Source organism: Salvelinus sp. IW2-2015, linkage group LG11 (genome assembly GCF_002910315.2).
Source record: "Salvelinus sp. IW2-2015 linkage group LG11, ASM291031v2, whole genome shotgun sequence".
NCBI lineage: Eukaryota > Metazoa > Chordata > Actinopteri > Salmoniformes > Salmonidae > Salvelinus > Salvelinus sp. IW2-2015.
The window spans coordinates 40804976-40823117 of record NC_036851.1 but is presented as its reverse complement, the minus strand read 5'-3'; the positions used below and the strand labels follow the sequence as shown (position 1 = coordinate 40823117).

General features: G+C 41.2%; 3 protein-coding genes across 4 annotated transcripts in view; 1 reads left to right on the top strand and 2 right to left on the bottom strand.

Moving 5' to 3' along the window:
• Positions 1-1159: 1159 nt before the first annotated feature.
• On the top strand, positions 1160-14803 carry LOC111970410 (ninjurin-1-like). Of its 2 annotated transcripts, none has more exons than XM_023997120.2 (4): positions 1160-1368; positions 7546-7789; positions 10988-11171; positions 12596-14803. In XM_023997120.2, the coding sequence occupies exons 1-3, from the start codon at positions 1312-1314 to the stop codon at positions 11128-11130; spliced, it is 444 nt and encodes a 147-aa protein (XP_023852888.1). In that variant the 5' UTR covers positions 1160-1311; the 3' UTR covers positions 11131-11171; positions 12596-14803. The 2 variants fall into 2 exon arrangements, with proteins under 2 accessions (XP_023852888.1, XP_023852889.1); XM_023997121.2 differs by having other exon boundaries at positions 1317-1395.
• Positions 14804-16446: 1643 nt separating this feature from the next.
• Positions 16447-17731, bottom strand: LOC111970727 (caspase recruitment domain-containing protein 19-like). The gene is made up of 4 exons (XM_023997497.1): positions 17563-17731; positions 17202-17267; positions 17008-17073; positions 16447-16556 (listed from the first exon to the last, which is right to left on the bottom strand). Exons 1-4 carry the CDS (start codon positions 17729-17731, stop codon positions 16447-16449), a joined length of 411 nt encoding a protein of 136 aa, XP_023853265.1.
• The window catches only part of LOC111970409 (protein bicaudal D homolog 2-like), a 41461-nt gene continuing 40947 nt past the window's right edge, over positions 17629-18142 (bottom strand). The window contains exons 8-9 of the mRNA XM_023997118.2: positions 17922-18061; positions 17629-17719 (exon numbers count right to left, since the gene is read on the bottom strand). Coding sequence (XP_023852886.1) covers positions 17990-18061 — 72 coding nt within the window. The 3' untranslated portion in view covers positions 17629-17719; positions 17922-17989. The remainder of the gene's footprint in view (positions 17720-17921; positions 18062-18142) is intronic.

Here is an 18142-nt window from a genome sequence, read left to right as displayed (position 1 = left end):
CCATTTGGAGTTTGCCAAAAGGCACCTAAATGACTCTCAGAACATGAGAAACAAGATTCTCTGGTCTGATGAAACCTGAATGCCAGCATCACGTCTGTCGGAAACCTGGTACCATCGCTACGGTGAAGCATGGTGGTTGCAGCATCATGCTGTTGGGATGTTTTTCAGCGGCAGGGACTGGGAGACTAGTCAGGATCAAGGGAAAGATGAACAGAGCAAAGTATAGAGAGATCCTTGATGAAAACCTGCTCCAGCGTGATCAGGACCTCAGACTGGGACAAAGGTTCACCTTCCAACAGGACAACGACCCTAAGCAAGAGCAAAGACAACGCAGGAGTGACTTCAGGACAAGTCTCTGATTTTCCTTGAGTGACCCAGCCAGAGCCCGGACTTGAACCCGATCGAACATCTCTGGAGAGACCTGAAAATACTGTGCAGCAATGCTCCCCTTCCAACCTGAGGAAGCTTGAGAGGATCTGCAGAGAAGAATTGGAGAAACTCCCCAAATTGAGGTGTGCCAAGCTTGTAGCCAAAGGTGCTTCAACAAAGTACTGAGTAAAGGGTCTGAATAGTTATGGAAATTTAATATTAACGTTTTTTATTTTTAATACATTTGCTAAAATGTCTTGCTTTGTCATTATGGGGTATTGTGTGTATATTGATGAGATAAAAAATTATTTAACCCTTTTTATAATAAGGCTGTAACATAACAAAATATGTAAAAAGTGAAGCGGTCTGAATACTTTCCAAATGCACTGTATATTGCCACTAGTAGTGTGCCTCTGAAAATATATACTGAAGATGTACGCAAGATGGCACCTTCAGCATTGGAAAGTGGAATATTATTCTGACGCATTCTGCAACAGTTAGGTTATTCAAATTATGTTGAAATGGTGTTTGGGAAGATTTTTCACCAAAGGCTATACATATCAGGCTTAGCCCAAAGTTAGAATCAGAGACCCTTTAAATGATCAGATCAACGGTATTTACATAATTTCATGAAACCCCTATATAGTATTTTAGATTTTGTGAAACTCTGTGGAATCCCTTGTTTTTCGCCCAAATGAAAGGGGCATTCCTTAATTATCAAAACATGACAATCCAGGGGCTACTTTCAGTTTCTCTAGACCACAGTGTAGAAACGCCCCCTAGTGAACCCCGGTAGTCAGTCCTCCACTTCTTCCCGTTTAGGCGTTTTTCACACAGCGACGGACCCGGCGGCCACTGGCAGAGACACAACGAAACGGACTCCCACAACACATTTAGGATTTTAACCCGCTTTAGTTTAAATTAAATATTTAAGAGGCAAATATGGCAACTGAAAACATGGAAATGAACGGAGATGCCGACGGAGAGAACGGAGGAGAGGTAAGATAGGCTACGATGCAAGAAGCTGTGAGTCCACAGTCTGCAACAGACGCCAGCCCCAATCTACGTAAAGTGTTGTTGTTTTTTTTCATAGAAAAACGTCCATAACCTATGCCGCAGCCTACTGCATCTTGGTTACATTGTAACCTAACCGTTATAGCCTACCATATAGGCTACAATGTAACTATTTCTCGCTACGCGGATGTTTATCGGTAGTTCATTTATTAACATCTCACGTTCTGTGCTGAAACTTTTCTTTGTGGGGCTTCAACAGGACTATACTAAATTAAGCACCAGTCTCGTCTGAATTATTGCAAACCCAATACAATAGACGTACTCGTAGTCTATAATGTGCATATTAGAATAGTTTTTGAGTATAGTTTGCGCGTAATGATTACGCAGAATGCTCGTGAAAATTAAAATCCGCAGAAATACAATGACTGACACGTGCCTGTTGTCATGGGGATTTCGCTCCGAACAGTGGATATTTAATGAGATTGGCAGCGTAGCCAATGGGCCTGTTGGTGGCCATCAGCATCGACCAAAGGCACATAGACGTATTTTGGAATGTAAACAAAAGGTCTATACGGATAATTAAATGCCACACATTAAATGTTAAATACAGACAGAACCATATCATTTAGAATTGTGTGTATTTTATTGGAGGGTGCTTTAACCCTTTTGACAACATAGCATACACAACCCTTGATCACGTTTTAGGTCTATTTCAAAGACCATTGTCATTAACCTTTGAACTAGTTCAGGTTTTCTATTACAGCTAATTAAGTAATTAATTATAGTCCAAAACCCACCTGTTGAAGATTAAGTGTGAGATCATAGCCATGTTCCTGATTTAGACTACCTACACGAGGGGAATCCCTTTATCGACTATCCTTCAAATATTATGTTGAYGTGTTTGAAAACCCAAATCATGAAAAGTATCAGAGAACTTGATCTACCAAACGATTGATCCAACAATGTTGGGTAGCTAGAAGATGGCAAGAATGTTGTTGTCAATTGTTTATAATCAACCAAACTGTGTTGCATTAAAAATACATTACACAATGAGAAAGTAGGGGGAAGTGGTGATTTCCCACATTCATAGCAGGTTATCCAGGGGCCATGTTTGTGAATAGGTGACATATATTAAGGAGTAAACCACATCATTTTGTTACTAACCTAGAGTAAACACCTGTTACACAACAACAATAGGTTATAACCATGTCAAAGGCCAAAGGAAAGCAAGTAGAATTCCCCACAAGTCCCCATTGATGTATGTTGAGGCGACAGCTCTGAGTGTTCAGTGCTATGTGGTTGTTAGTATTTGGTGTAATATGGCAAAGAAAACAAACATTCCTTTGGTCAAAGGTAAACGTCCTTCCCTACCAAGCAAAGTTTAGGTCTACTCAATGTCTGCGTCTGAAATGGCACCCTGGCCTATTCTCTATATACTGTACTGCACTAGCTACCAGGGACCTGGTCAAAAGTACTGCACTATATAGGAAATAGGGTGCCATTTCAGACCCATTTAGTGTTTACATAATTGTGCAGGACGCTTCAAATCACTTTGTCTTGTTGGGGGTCTGCCGAAAACGAAATAGTTTACTTAGCCTCAGAGACCATGTATCCCTGTCTCTCAAAGTCACACCATGCTTAGTGGTCCAATTATCTGTTTGGTTGGCAGAGATATTAGATAGATGAGAGTTGGGCTTAAGCCTGGGATCTAATGAAGGGAGAAAAGCATATCCAACTATCAGGTGCTATAATAAAAATAATAAAAAATAGAATGTCTGCAACTCTGTCATTCTCCTCAGTGGTTTATTCAAGGTTGTCTGTTGTGCGTGTTGTAGAAAATACTGCAGTTCTTTAAAAAAATAATACCCTCTTTGAAGAACATATTTTGAAAGTCCAACATCCCAAGTGAATCACAATAGCATTGAGCAACATAAAGGAGGTGTCCAGTCTTCACCTGCTCTGTGAGCAAAGTGGCATAATGACCTGGGATTCTGGAAATGATTGACATTTACAGTACCAGTCAAAAGTTTGAACACACCTACTCATTCAAGACTTTTTCTTTATTTTTAATATTTTCTACATTGTAGAATAGTAGTGAAGATATCAAAACTATGAAATAACACATATGGAATCATGTAGTAACCAAAAAAGTGTCAAATCAACACATCTGCAGGCCCATTTAATTAACAGGTTTGAGAATGCCAAGAGTGTGCAAATATATTTTGATTAACACTTTTTTGGTTAGTACATGATTCCATATGTGTTATTTCATAGTTTTGTTATCTTCACTATTATTCTACTACAATGTAGAACATTTCTACAATGTAGAAAATAGTAAAAATAAAGAAAAACCCTGGAATGACTAGGTGTGTCCAAACTTTTGACCAGTACTGAAGGTAATGGGCTAGGAAACACTGTTACCACCGATAAATCCACTATAATTGAGAATTTCAATAAGCATTTCTCTACGACTGGCCATGCTTTCCACCTGGCTACCCCTACCCCGGTCAACTGCCCAGCACCCTCCACAGCAACCCGCCAAAGCCCCCGCCATTTCTCCTTCACCCCCAAATGCAGATAGCTGATGTTCTGAAAGAGCTGCAAATTCTGGTCCCCTACAAATCAGCTGGGCTAGACAATCTGGACCCTCTCTTTCTAAAATTATCTGCTGAAGTTGTTGCAACCCCTATTACTAGCCCGGTCAACCTCTCTTTCGTATCGTCTGAGATTCCCAAAGATTGGAAAGCCGCCGCGGTCATCCCCCTCTTCAAAGGGGGTGACACTCTAGACCCAAACTGCTACAGACCTATATCTATCCTACCCTGTCTTTCTAAGGTCTTCGAAAGCCAAGTTAACAAACAGATTACCGACCATTTTGAATCGCACCGTACATTCTCCGCTATGCAATCTGGTTTCAGAGATGGTCATGGGTGCACCTCAGCCACGCTCAAGGTCCTAAACGACATCATAACCGCCATCGATAAGAGACATTACTGTGCAGCCAAATTCATCGACCTGGCCAAGGCTTTCGACTCTGTCAATCACCACATTGTTATTGGCAGACTTGACAGCCTTGGTTTCTCAAATGATTGCTTCGCCTGGTTTACCAACTACTTCTCTGATAGAGTTCAGTGTGTCAAATCGGAGGGCCTGTTGTCCGGACCTCTGGCAGTCTCTATGGGGGTGCCACAAGGTTCAATTCTCGGGCAGACTCTCTTCTCTGTATACATCAATGATGTTGCTCTTGCTGCTGGTGATTCTCTGATCCACCTCTATGCAGACGACACCATTATGTATACTTCTGGCCCCTCTTTGGACACTGTGTTAACTAACCTCCAGACGAGCATCAATGCCATACAACTCTCCTTCCGTGGTTTCCAACTGCTCTTAAATTCAAGTAAAACTAAATGCATGCTATTCAATCAATCACTGCCCGCACCTGCCCGCCTATCCAGCATCACTACTCTGGACGGCTCTAACTTAGAATACGTGGACAACTACAAATACCTAGGTGTCTGGTTAGACTGTAAACTCTCCTTCTAGACCCACATTAAGCATCTCCAATCCAAAATGAAATCTAGAATTGGCTTCCTATATCGCAACAAAGCATCCTTCACTCATGCTGCCAAACATACCCTTGTTAAACTGACCATCCTACCGATCCTCGACTTCGGCGATGTCATCTATAAAATAGCCTCCAACACTCTACTGAACAAATTGGATGCAGTCTATCACAGTGCCATCCGTTTTGTCACCAAAGCCCAATACACTACCCACCACTGCGAGCTGTACGCTCTCATTRGTTGGCCCTCGCTTCATACTCGTCGCCAAACCCACTGGCTACAGGTTATCTACAAGTCTCTGTTAGGTAAAGCCCCGCCTTATCTCAGCTCACTGGTCACCATAGCAGCACCCACTCGTAGCACACGCTCCAGCAGGTATATCTCACTGGTCACCCCCAAAGCCAATTCCTCCTTTGGTCGCCTTTCCTTCCAGTTCTCTGCTGCCAATGACTGGAACGAACTACAAAAATCACTGAAGCTGGAGACTCATATCTCCCTCACTGGCTTTAAGCACCAGCTGTCAGAGCAGCTCACAGATCACTGCACCTGTACATAGCCCATCTGTAAACAGCCCATCTATCTACCTCATCCCCATACTGTATTTATTTATTTATCTTGCTCCTTTGCACCCCAGTATCTCTACTTGCACATTCATCTTCTGCACATCTACCATTCCAGTGTTTAATTGCAATATTGTAATTACTTCGCCACCATGGCCTATTTATTGCCTTAACTCCCTTATCTTACCTCATTTGTACTCACTTTATATTGACTTTTTTTTCTACTGTATTATTGACTGTATGTTTTGTTTATTCCATGTGTAACTCTGTGTTGTTGTATGTGTCGAATTGCTATGCTTAATCTTGGCCAGGTCGCAGTTGCAAATGAGAACTTGTTCTGAACTAGCCTACCTGGCTAAATAAAGGTGAAACATTTATTTTTATTTTTATGATGACTATGTTACTCAGAAAAGCCCTGATCAAATTCGATGGAAAACAACTGTGCAATCATCGTGCTCTGTTAGAGTTTGTTGTTTTTACCCATCAGTGTTGATCTTAAACCTGCGGCTTATACTAATTGTTGAGTCTAGTTGTTCAGATAGAAGCAACATGAAGAGCCCACATATGAATCTCACAGTAAAACAACAACAGTTGTTCAGTTGATGTACTACCAGTGTATGAACAAGGAAGGCAGAGGATGGGAAGGAAAAAGGAGAGCTGAGAAGGGCTCCCATCTCTTACATGAGCAACAACATTGACTGGTCAGCAGTGTCTGTTCAGACCCACAATGATCTGTCTGTTACTCAACAATCATGCTTAAGAAAAGTGTTTGGCATCACCAGAATACGTAATACAGTACACATACTGTATCTCAGCCTGTTATAACACTCTGGACATAAGTAGCAGAGGTAAGTTCCTCGTTGGCCCAAGAGAGGGAGAGGGACAGATAACCTGACACTGAAAACAAGGCCAAGTTCCCTCATTAAGTATTTCTAGAACATTGTTAAGTTTTGAATACAGCAGTATAGGAATCTAGCCCATTTGAAGGACAGAGAGATGAGCAACAAGATTGATTGAGAAAAATGGCACACAAAAAACTGGGCCAGAGAAAGGGAGTGAAAGTCAGAGAATGGAATGAATGAAAGACAAAGAAAGATCAGTGCAGGAATTTGAGGGTTATAAGTCAGTGAAGGAAAGCAAGCTGCTTCTCAGAGTTAAGTAACTGTCCAACCATTGCTAGCCTCGGTCACAGGGACAACTTTTTCCTCTGTGGGCTGTGAGTGTTTTTAGAGGTGGTGAGAGGCATGTGGGCTTCTCTGTTTTACACTGCCAACCTGGGCACAAGGCTCTCCTTGTTATTTTTTGGATGGTCAGACTGGACGCTTCCACCCAAAATAAACACTCTGTCCTCAACCCACAAAGACATCTGGGTAATGTTTGGTTTAGGAATCCCACTTTTTCAATGATGTAACAATTTAACTTCATATTTTCCAACCCGCTCTACTGCAGGGTGGTAAAGTAGAGAAGAGACCTTCCTCCACAGGGTGAACTGCTTTCTCTTGGTTTTCAGTTTCAGTATCTACACCCTGGTTGGCAAGAAACTGAAGAGAAGACATAGCACATGGTCTCTTGACCTCTCTTCCTTTCTATCAGTTCTCTGTGCACGGTGCGCAGTCACCATGGACCGAGGGCATGGTCACACTTCCTGTTAAAATAGTCATACAACACTTTCATTTCCCACAAATCCACAGCAGAGTCACTGTAGGAATCCCCAAAATGTCAACATACTTCCATTAAAACTTTTTTATCCTAAATAAGCTGAAGGTCAGTATGACATAGTAAAAAGTTCAGTGAGGACATTAACTCATCATAGTGTTCATATAATGTAGCATAGGACCAGCCTYTTATATAATAATAATAATAATATAACTAACAGTGTGCTCTCCTACAGGTTCACTTACAACTGTAACAGACAGTGATGTACCCGAGTTAAGTCCATAGACATATGGATAGATATACGTTATGTTTATATTGAACATAATTGATGTCTTTGTCTAGTCTATGTTGTACTAATGTTAGTCTCTCTGTATTCATGTTAGGTTCCACACCTTAGGGGCAGGAATCACAGGGCGACGGGGGGTGCTCTGAACATGAACCACTACGCCAATAAGAAGAGTGCAGCAGAGAGCATGCTGGACGTGGCATTACTCATGGCCAACGCCTCCCAGCTGAAGGCTGTCCTGGAGCAGGGCCCAGGTTTCACCTTCTACAACCCTCTCATCACCCTCATCTCCATCTCCCTCATCCTGCAGGTCACTGTGGGCATCCTGCTCATCTTCATCGGTGGGTCTCAATTCTATTCTATTCAACTTTATTAATCCCCCCCAGGGGTAAATGAAGAAAGTAATCGACACTCTTGTCTGGCTCTGGCGCTAACCAGCAACTGTTTGCTTCCCAATAATATCGCCTTTCTCCTGAAGAGGGAAGTAATTCAATACTTCCCACAAATCTAAAAGCATTGGATTGGTGGAGGCATGGGCTAAGAGTTTCCACCATATTTCTTATCCCAGTCATTCCATTTTTTCTTTCAAATCAGTGAAGGGAAGTGCACACTTTGGGAGGAAGGAGAGATAATTGGGACGTAGCCACAGATTGATGAGGCGTGGGGCCAGGAGCGTAGGAATATAATGAATAGAACGGGCTTGGAACCTCTTATCCTGACAATTTTACTGGTAAACTCCTGGGTACACTGGTTGCCTGGTATTGTGATGCAATAATTTCCATGGTATTATAGCATGTTAATTCAAATTATGATGTGGCTCATGCGATGGAATGTATTTTTGTAATGTCAGTTGAGTTGATTCAACAAATCACAGCACTGATTGATGGGTACACTTCCTGCTTTGCTCTTATTGGTACACTCAAAATGGCTGCACGCCCATTCTATTCATTTTATTTCTGTGGCCAAGAGTTTATCCTGACCATGTGACCTGACCCCCATATGACATGGTCAGGGAAAACTCCTGACATTATTGATGAGACATGAACACTTGGTTTATGGTACTATTGTTCCTCCTCCTCCAGGAACAGATCAACTCCCTGACCCTACTTTATGATTGAATTGCAACAAATATTTTGGGCTCTATTTTAACAAATCTAACGCAATGGTAGATCTATACGCTGGCGGTAGCGCTGTATGTCCAGGGGTGTGTCAGAAATACTTTAGCTATTATTACAGCCGGAATAATGAGCGCAATAGCTGGTGGTGGCGCGAGAGGGCTGAGCTTTGATGAATAAAGAAGTTATAGGTGTGACGAGGGCTTGGCCATTTACTGGCCAATCAACGTGTTCCATGGCTTAATACAGCATGCGTTTGTCCCAAGTTTTGTAGGTTATTGGCGGTCTTTGGCTGTGGGCACGGAATATTCACTTCCTGGTCCAATGTTGATCGATACAACAGTTTATTAATAGCATAGGCTACAATAACGAGTAATACAACAGTAAAAAAAAACTTAAAAAACACCTGGTGTTAAGAGAGGTGCGGGGGGCTACCTTAATCGACGTCATCTGCGCCAGGGTAGGAGTTGTTGCTGGGGGATAACTGCCTTGCTCAAGGAGCGAACAGCAGATTTTTCCACCTTGCCAGCTCAGGGATTCAAACCAGCAACCTTTCGGTTACTGGCCCAACGCTCTTAACCGCTAGGCTACATGCCTGGAGACTTGAACAAGCAAAATGAAGTATGCAAGCAGGCATATGTGCAATGTTTTAGGATGTGCAGTACATTTTAAATTCAAGGCTCTCTGACTAACAAATAATTTAAACACCTTTTATGGATAGGCTACTGTGACAGGCCAGGATAAAAAAGGCACAACACTTTGCTGTTGAACCAGTCTTAGTAGCTTAGGCCTAGGGTAAGGGTAGCCTATGGAGGGCTCGGTATGAAACAGAAAACAAACAAAAAACAGTCTGTTTTAAAAAAAWATATATATATATTTCTAAATAGGATGGGGTCAGAAGCATGACATCATAAATCGCTTCTCTAGTTCCATGGCACTGTATGTACATGTAGGCCTAAATGTCTTTAGTTATAAGATTTGCACATCTATGCGAGAAACTAGGCTCCTGTCAATTGTATCGTTGCCTATGTGCGAGGCAGTTAATTGGACGAGAGGCGGTCTTTGGAAATAGGGATGGACAGCCTACTTGAACAAGCAAAATTAAGTATGCAGGTATGTGAATTGTGAATAATGAAAAAGCATGAGGGAAAAAAACAAAATATTTCAAAGCACTCTCGGTAGACCTGTTATTCATAGGCTACTTGGCTAATGACCAGGATAAAAAGACGCATCTATGCGATGCTGCTAAACGAGCCTTGAGTAAAGGGAGGGTAGGCTATGCTTGGTTTTTAATCAAATTAAATGAAATAGGGGAAACCAATCATTTTTTAAATGTTTCTAAATATGAGATTCACCGGCACAAAAGGCACTCTCTCTTCTATGGGCATTGTGTGTCATGGCTGGATAGGCTGAGCTTCAACTGTGTTACCATTAAGACCTGCGTTTTGTGGGTCTTTAACTTCCTGCTAGCGCTGCATGAAATTGTCACTTTTGCACTTGTTTTTAAAGACACTACTCAAATATTGCCACCCCTCGCACTTCAGCGCAAACGGGCTGATGTTAGACAGTTGCCGAACCTGCCGTTAGGGCTAGAAAATGCCAGTGTGCCAGTTTTTGCATGACGAAATTGCAAACAAACATGCTTTTTGACACTTGTGCCTCAACGCCAGACAAAAATAGAGCCATATGTGTGTCTGTAGGCCTGAGAATGGCTCTCTCAGCAAACACAATATTATCTGTGTACTGAGTGAAGCCTGGTCCATCACACCCCTGGCCATAATATTCTTATGTTCCCCTGCCAGGGGCGCCCATTGTGTGGGTGGGAGAGTTCAGGAATGAGACCATTGGATGTTGTATTTCTCCTCTGAGCTGGTTCAAATTAGGAATACTCAGCTTAATGTCCTGAGGGGGAATTGCAAACGTTACAGAAGTTGTGTGTCTGCACTGAGAGCAATTTGAAAAATGCTAAACTAAACTGGGCCCTAACTAACTCTCACCTCAACCTCCACAACATATTAGCCTTCATCTCCAGTGAGGAATATAATGAATGTCCTAGATAATAATTCACCTGAGGGTAGGAAATGTCAAAGGCTGTATCTTCATATCAGATGGTTCAATAATGATTAGTAAGACAACGCTGAATAAATGATGGTTCAAAAGCCAGGCGGGCCACCATGTGGTAGAGCCCTTGAGTTCACTTGTCCAATCTTGTCTACTTGTCCAATTTTGTCTACTCACTCAGTGATTACTTCAAAGAAGGGAGAGGGSAAAGATGTACTTTTAAGGAATTCAAACAGGGCCCCAGTTTTAGAAGCAACACTTGAAAACACTGGCATAGCTCCCTTCGTTGGTTGGATTGAGGACATGCTTGGAGACAGTAAATTAATCCTCAACATATTTTGGTGTCTCTCTCTTGTTCTGTAGTAAAGTGGAACGTGAACGATGAGAGCATGCACTTCAAGCTGAACATTATGGAGAATGTCACCACAGCACTCGTCTTCATCATTGTTGTAGTCAATGTCTTCATCACAGCATTTGGCGTCCAGAAGCCCAACACCAACTCCTAACTGCCCTCACTCCTTACCCATGGTCATCAGCTAGTACACAGGTAAAGGCATTATACTAGTGTTATATGTACAATACGGAAATACTTTGGTAGTGTTTGGTAATCATACATGTATGAGAGTTGTATGTCAAATTCAGGTTACATGCGCTTTATAAATACACTACATTACCAAAAGTATGTGGACACCTGCTCGTCGAACATCTCATTCCAAAATTATGGGCATTAATATGGAGTTGGTCCCCCTTTACTGCTATAACAGCCTCCACTCTTCTGGGAAGGCTTTCCACTAGATGAGGGAACTTTGCAGTGGGACTTGCTTCCATTTAGCCACAAGAGCATTAGTGAAGTTGGGCAGTTAGGCCTGGCATGCAGTTGCCATTCCAATTCATCCCAAATGTGTTCGATGGAGTTGAGGTCAGGGCTCTGTGCAGGCCAGTTAAGTTCTTCCACACAGATCTTCACAGATCTCAACAAACCATTTCTGTATGGACGTCACTTTGTGCCGTGGGGCATTGTCATGCTGAAACAGGAAAGAGGCTTCAAACTGTTGCCACAAAGTTGGAAGCACAGAATCGTCTAGAATGTCATTTTATGCTGTAGCATTACGATTTCCCTTCACTGGAACTAAGGGGCCCAAACCACGAAAAACAGCCACAGACCATTATTATTACTCCACCTAACTTTACAGTTGGCACTATGCATTGGGGCAGGTAGCATTCTCCTGGCATCCGCCAAACCCAGATTTGTCTGTCGGACTGCCAGATGGTGAAGCGTGATTCATCACTCCAGAGAACGCATTTCCACTGCTCCAGAATCTAATGGCGACGAGCTTAACACCACTCCAGCCGACGCTTGRCATTACGCATGGTGATCTTAGGCTTGTGTGGTGCGGCTGCTCGGCCATAGATACCCATTTCATGAAGCTCCCAACAAACAGTTATTGTGCTGACGTTGCTACCAGAGGCAGTATGAAACTCAGTAGTGAGTGTTGCATGATTTTTACACTCAACGCGTAAGTGGCCTACCACTTCGCGACTGAGCCTTTCTTGCTCCTAAACGTTTCCACTTCACAATAACAGCACTTACAGTTGACCAGGGCAGCTATAGCAGGGTAGAAATTTTACAAACTGACTTGTTGGAAAGGTGGCATCTTATGAAGGTGCTACATTGAAAATCACTGGGCTCTTCAGTAAGGCCATTATACTGCCCGTGTTTGTCTATGGAGATTGCATGACTGTGTGCTCGACATTATACACCTGTCAGCAATGAGTGTGGCTGAAATAGCCGAATCCACTAATTTGAAGCGGTGTCCACATACTTTTGTATATATAGTGTATATGTAGGTAGGCCTACTGTTACAGTTACAGTACTGTCACACATAGGTGAATCTTATATTAAATGTTTGATATTGGAATTACCTACCATAGCTGCAAAGCTGTACTAACCCAGTTACTGCTACTTTACAGGCCAGAGAATTTCAGGGATCCAGTCTTCCATAGGCCTCAAGCTATCAGGTTCTCTGTTACGTCAAAGACAATGGATAGATCAACTCTACAGGACTCACACTGGCCTTTTATATCCACAGCCAGTCAACATTTCAGAGGCAATTACAAACTCAGAGTTCACCATCTTTGTCTTTGGCTTTCTATATTAATTTCTCAGGATCTCAATCAGATTCTCAGTTGCATTATCAAGCTCAGAATTGGTCAACTTTGTCTTCCCCTGGTCATTTACCCTACTTCATGATGTCACGTCACACACTTCATCAGTTGCTATTTACATGCTGTGAGAACATTACATTGTTCAAATGACCAATGCCGTTCATTTATTGCCTTTTCAAATATGATCTACAGGGTTATTTTATACATATCCCAGAGCCGCTCGTGGTGACTTTGTTCTAGAAATACTTGATGTACACACCCAGCKGCTGCGCACGCGTGTGTTTGTGCACGCGCGCAAGAGTCTTCGGTCTGCTTTCAGCTCTGTACAAAACCAATATTTTTACCACCCTAGCTAAAACCCAAAGCACAGCTGTCTTAACTGCTATCGTTAATGCAGTAGAGGTTTACAGATGTTTTTGGACTTCAGCTTATCTGGGTGTGTTGTAAACGCAGTGGTGAAAAATACTTAATTAGAAATACTTTAAAGTAATACCTAAGTATTTTTGGGGGGTATCTGTACATTACTATTTATATTTTTGACAACTTTTACTTCACTACAATCCTAAAGAAAATAATGTACTTTTTACTCCATACATTTTCCCTGATATCCAAAAGTACTTATATTTTGAATGCTTAGTAGGACAGAAAATGATCCAATTCACACACTTATCAAAAGAACAACCCTAATCATCCCTACTGCCTCTGATCTGGTGGACTCACTAAACACAAATACTTCATTTGTAAATGATGTCCGAGTGTTGGTGTGCTCCTGGCTATCCGTAAATTACAAACAGAAAATTGTGCTGTCTGGTTTTCTTAATATAAGGAATTTTAAATTGGACTTTTAATATATTTTAGCAATTACATTTACTGTTGATACTTAAGTATATTTAAAACCAAATACTTTTACTCAAGTAGTATTTTGCTGGGTGACTTTCACTTTTACTTTAGTCATTTTCTATTAAGGTATCTTTACTTTTACTCAAGTATGACAATTGGGTACTTTTTCCACCACTGTGTAAATGCTTTGCCCACAGCCCCATGCTAAACATGTGTACATCATTGTACAGCAGAGAGGAGCGGATATAATCAGAGTCCTGTATGAGCCTGGGCCTACATATCGTATATATATATATATATATATATATATATATATATATATATATATATATATATTCAGGCAGTACTGTACAGTACTGTACAGTTTACAGTCGATAAGGGTTAAACAATTCAAGTAACTATCCCAAAATAACCAGGTTTAAGTTACCAGACTTTTGCAACCTAACAGTCAACAAACCTCAACTTGGTATCAGAGGGGACTGTGCATGCTGCCTTATATATGTAATCTCAGATCTGTCAGATACAGTATGTATAGTTAGATTTTAAATGTACATGTATATACACCACAGGATGCTGCTGAGGGGAGGACGGCTCATAATAATGKCCGGAATTGAGTGAATGAAATCAAACATATTTGACACCATCACACTCATTCTGCTCCAGCCATTACCACGAGCCCTTCCTCCACAATTAAGGTGCCACCAACCTCCTGTTATATACGGTACAAAATATTAAAGGACACCTTCCTAATATTTATGGAGTTGCCCACTCCCCACTCTTTGAATGGTACACATACATGTCTCAAAACGTAAAAATTATTCTTTAACCTGTCTCCTCCCTTCATCTACACTGATTGAAGTGAATTGAAGTGACATCAATAGGGGATCATAGCTTTCACCTGGTCAGTCTATGTCATGGAAAGAGCAGATGTTCATAATCTTTTGTACACTCAGTGTATATATTTGTGTTGGAAGTGTGTATGCCATGCCTCGTTTAGCCTTGACAGTATAATAGTTTTTTTACATTCTCTTAGGCCTTTTCTATTTTTGTAAATGAAGGACCAAATAATTTAACCCCACTTAATATACGTTGTTTTTTTATGCACTATATGCAGTAGAACACTTTACTATTCTGAAATGAAGTTTGTGAATAAAATACAACAGTTTGTTCAGATATTGTTTTTTTTATTGTCCATGCATGGAAAGGCTAATGATGGCACTTGAGAGACTAAGACAGTTAGTCTGTGGGGAGAATCCTAACTTCCACTTTTAGACATAAAAAGAGTAGATAGAGCTGTGATACACCAGTAATATGTCTACACATTGATTATATCTGGTAGGTTACATGTGTATTTAACATGATGTTCCCTACTATAAAACAGTATAACCGTTATAATCTACTTCCCCCATTAACAATATTGACCTTAACAAAACTAAACATATAAATTACAACAAGTTAGTGAACAAAGGCTTCATGCATGTGTAAGAGAAAACATAAGACACATGTTGGTTAGAGAAGGCTTTGGAAATGCTTAACATTTGAGAAAAGTGAGAGAGAAATAGAGGTGAAACAACACGGTTGAGACCTGAAATGTGTTCATTTGTATTGGCTTTTTAGCGGGCATAATAATAAATAAAGAACACTTTCAAAAACAGTGACTAAGTACTATTTTCACTCAAAAAATATTTAAAGATGGAATCCGCAGTAGGGAAAACAGCGCCACACCGCCATTGTTTTGTTGACGAACCGGGGGTAAAGGAGCCTCACACCAAAATAAAAATGCAGAACATATTCTGCTGTTCTATCACACATCCAATGATGTCAGAGAGGAAAAACTGTGTTCGTTGTTTACAGTAACCTTTTTGTTGTTGTTATATTGCAAACGGACATAGCAGTTTCACCAGGATTTCACCAGGATTCCAGCTTTAAACATCAGGAGATAAGTAAATCACTATAACGTGATAGTTCTAGTGAACATATTGCAATCTCTCTGATATAGCTAGGTCACACATTCATTAAACCGTGCCTAGATATACAAACATAGTGGACCTGGATTCATCTAATGTAAAGACATTATGTGGTAGACATTTAACCCAAGCCAAACACTGGGCAAAACATGTTATAACATTGTTATTACATTCATGTTTATCATAATCTCCCTGACAGAGACATCACTAAACAAATTGCAATAAATGTAGTGCTTGGTTGTTTTTTTCTTGAATAAGCAAATTAAACATCTCATCTTATAAATACGCCAAATAAAATTGATGTTTTCTAATGTCAATCCCCTGAGTATACTGAGCAGTACAACACATACCCTGGAAAAGGTTCCGTATTTAAAGTGAGCCTGGTCTCTGGGTATTCATGTCTACTGTGTTCACGCCACACAAATGAAGCTGAATGCAGACAGGATAGCTGATGCTATTCAGTAACAGAGGCTTAAGTTTAGTGTAATAATTGTCGCTTTCACCAGAGAAGAGGCATGTCTATAACTAACCATTATTAGGACAATGAAAGTCCATACAAAAACAGCTGTATGAAAAATTGTCAGAGAAAGTAAGATCCCTGAACCCAAATGATAGATATATATATAGTATTTACAGAGTTGTAAAAAAACAATGACTTAAGGGCTTTTCATACTACTGAGACGAATCGAATAGAGCCCAACCAAGCTGTACTAACCGTAGTTGCTGTAACTAGCACAGTTTGGTTCAGGCTGGCACGGTAGTGTGAAAAGGGTGTAGTGTAGTGTGGATGTCCGGAAGCACCTTTGGAGTGTGTGTTCTGATGTGCTGGTGGTGTTGGAGACACACCCACTACTTCCTGATGGGTTCTTCAGTGTACCATATGAGAACCTCTCGGGCTCGTCGACCCAATCCAAGAGCAGCCATGCCAAGAGCCCTGCTGCCCCTTGTTACTTTGGCCTCTGCAGGACAACACATGGACGGTTCAACTTTGTTTTATTCCTCAACAAATAATCATGATAGCATTGACAACTTCAACCTAATGAAAACTGAATAGATGTAAAAGCCCAAAACCAATGAAAAAGCTTGCCCTGTCAGGTATGAGATGCAGACACTAGAGCTTTTTAAATTACATTAAATCAGTGATGTTATTGTTTTAGACATCCTTTGCGTTATGTTATTTTTCTCATTCCTTTCACTGCTTCTTCCTTGTTTGTTTAACTGTAAAGTGTCATCCGATTGCACTTTAAATAAAGTTTGATTTGATGTGTCATAACATGAAGATGCAATGTTATGCGTGATTTTTTAAATTTTAAGTCTACAGTAGTACAGACGAGCTGTAAAAATGTATGATTTCTGGTGTTCCTACTGGTCTGTTTTCTATGGGAAAGAAAACAAACTAATTTTACTCACCGCCATAGTAATGTAGTAGAGCCACCCCAACTGCAACACTGAAACAACTCAGGAAGAACATATGACCTGGAGAGGGAAGAGAGAGCAGAAGACAGTATGTGAGAAAGAGAGGTATGTACCGTAAAGGGCATGTGTGTTTACAGTACATGTGTTGGTGAGTGACAGAGTGTGCACTTTCTGTGTGTATAGCTTACCTCTGTCGTTTAGCACATTTCTCTGCTGAGTGGGTGAGGCTGCAGTCGTGAACGGGTCTATAGAATCTGGGAAAGAGATTGCAAAATGTCAGCGATAATGTCATCCTCACTCACTCAATCAAATCACATTTTATTTGTCACATGTGCCGAATACAACACGTGCAACACGTACAACACGTGTAGACCTTACAGTGAAATGCTTACTTACAAGCCCTTAACCAACAATGCACAGTTAAGAAAAATAAGTGTTAAGAAAGTATTTACTAAAATAAACTGGAGTAAAAAAATGTATTTTGGTGTGAATAATAATGAGAGCAAATGTCAGATCTCCAGTGACTGACTGACAGTCGGAGAGACTAACCTCTGAGGCGGAGACGCGTGGGTAGGCTGAAGTACACCTCTTCCACATGCAGGTGAAGCGCCCGGTAGAACTCCCGGCAGGCCTCTTCACCTTTCCCCTGCAGGTGAGCCAGGAGCTCGGCCAGTCGGATGCAGGTGGGCACATCAAGGTCCCTAAACTGGATCATCATATTCAGCATTCCAGGAATTCAGAAACACATTTCCTGTGAACGCTAGCCTATTACTCAATTTGAACATTGTGTTACAGTCTGTCTGGCGCTGGTCTGACAATGAAACAAGTAGTCATTCTCGGACTCTTACTACCAGTGGAAGTTACCACTACCCTGGGTCAAAATTATTTTACTGGGTAGCAAGACTCACTTTGGTGGCCTCCTTGTCTGTGAGGATCTGTGGATAGATCCTGTTGAGCTGCAGGATGAGTTTATCCACTAGTTCTGTGTCCAGGCGACAGTCTGCCCTAAGGAACCGACTGTCCTCCAGCAGCTGGTCATGGAAGCTGTCTGACAGTCACATTGAAATGAATCACAACATGAAAATTATAATAATAAAATGGGAAAACATGAGGATCACACAGTTCATAT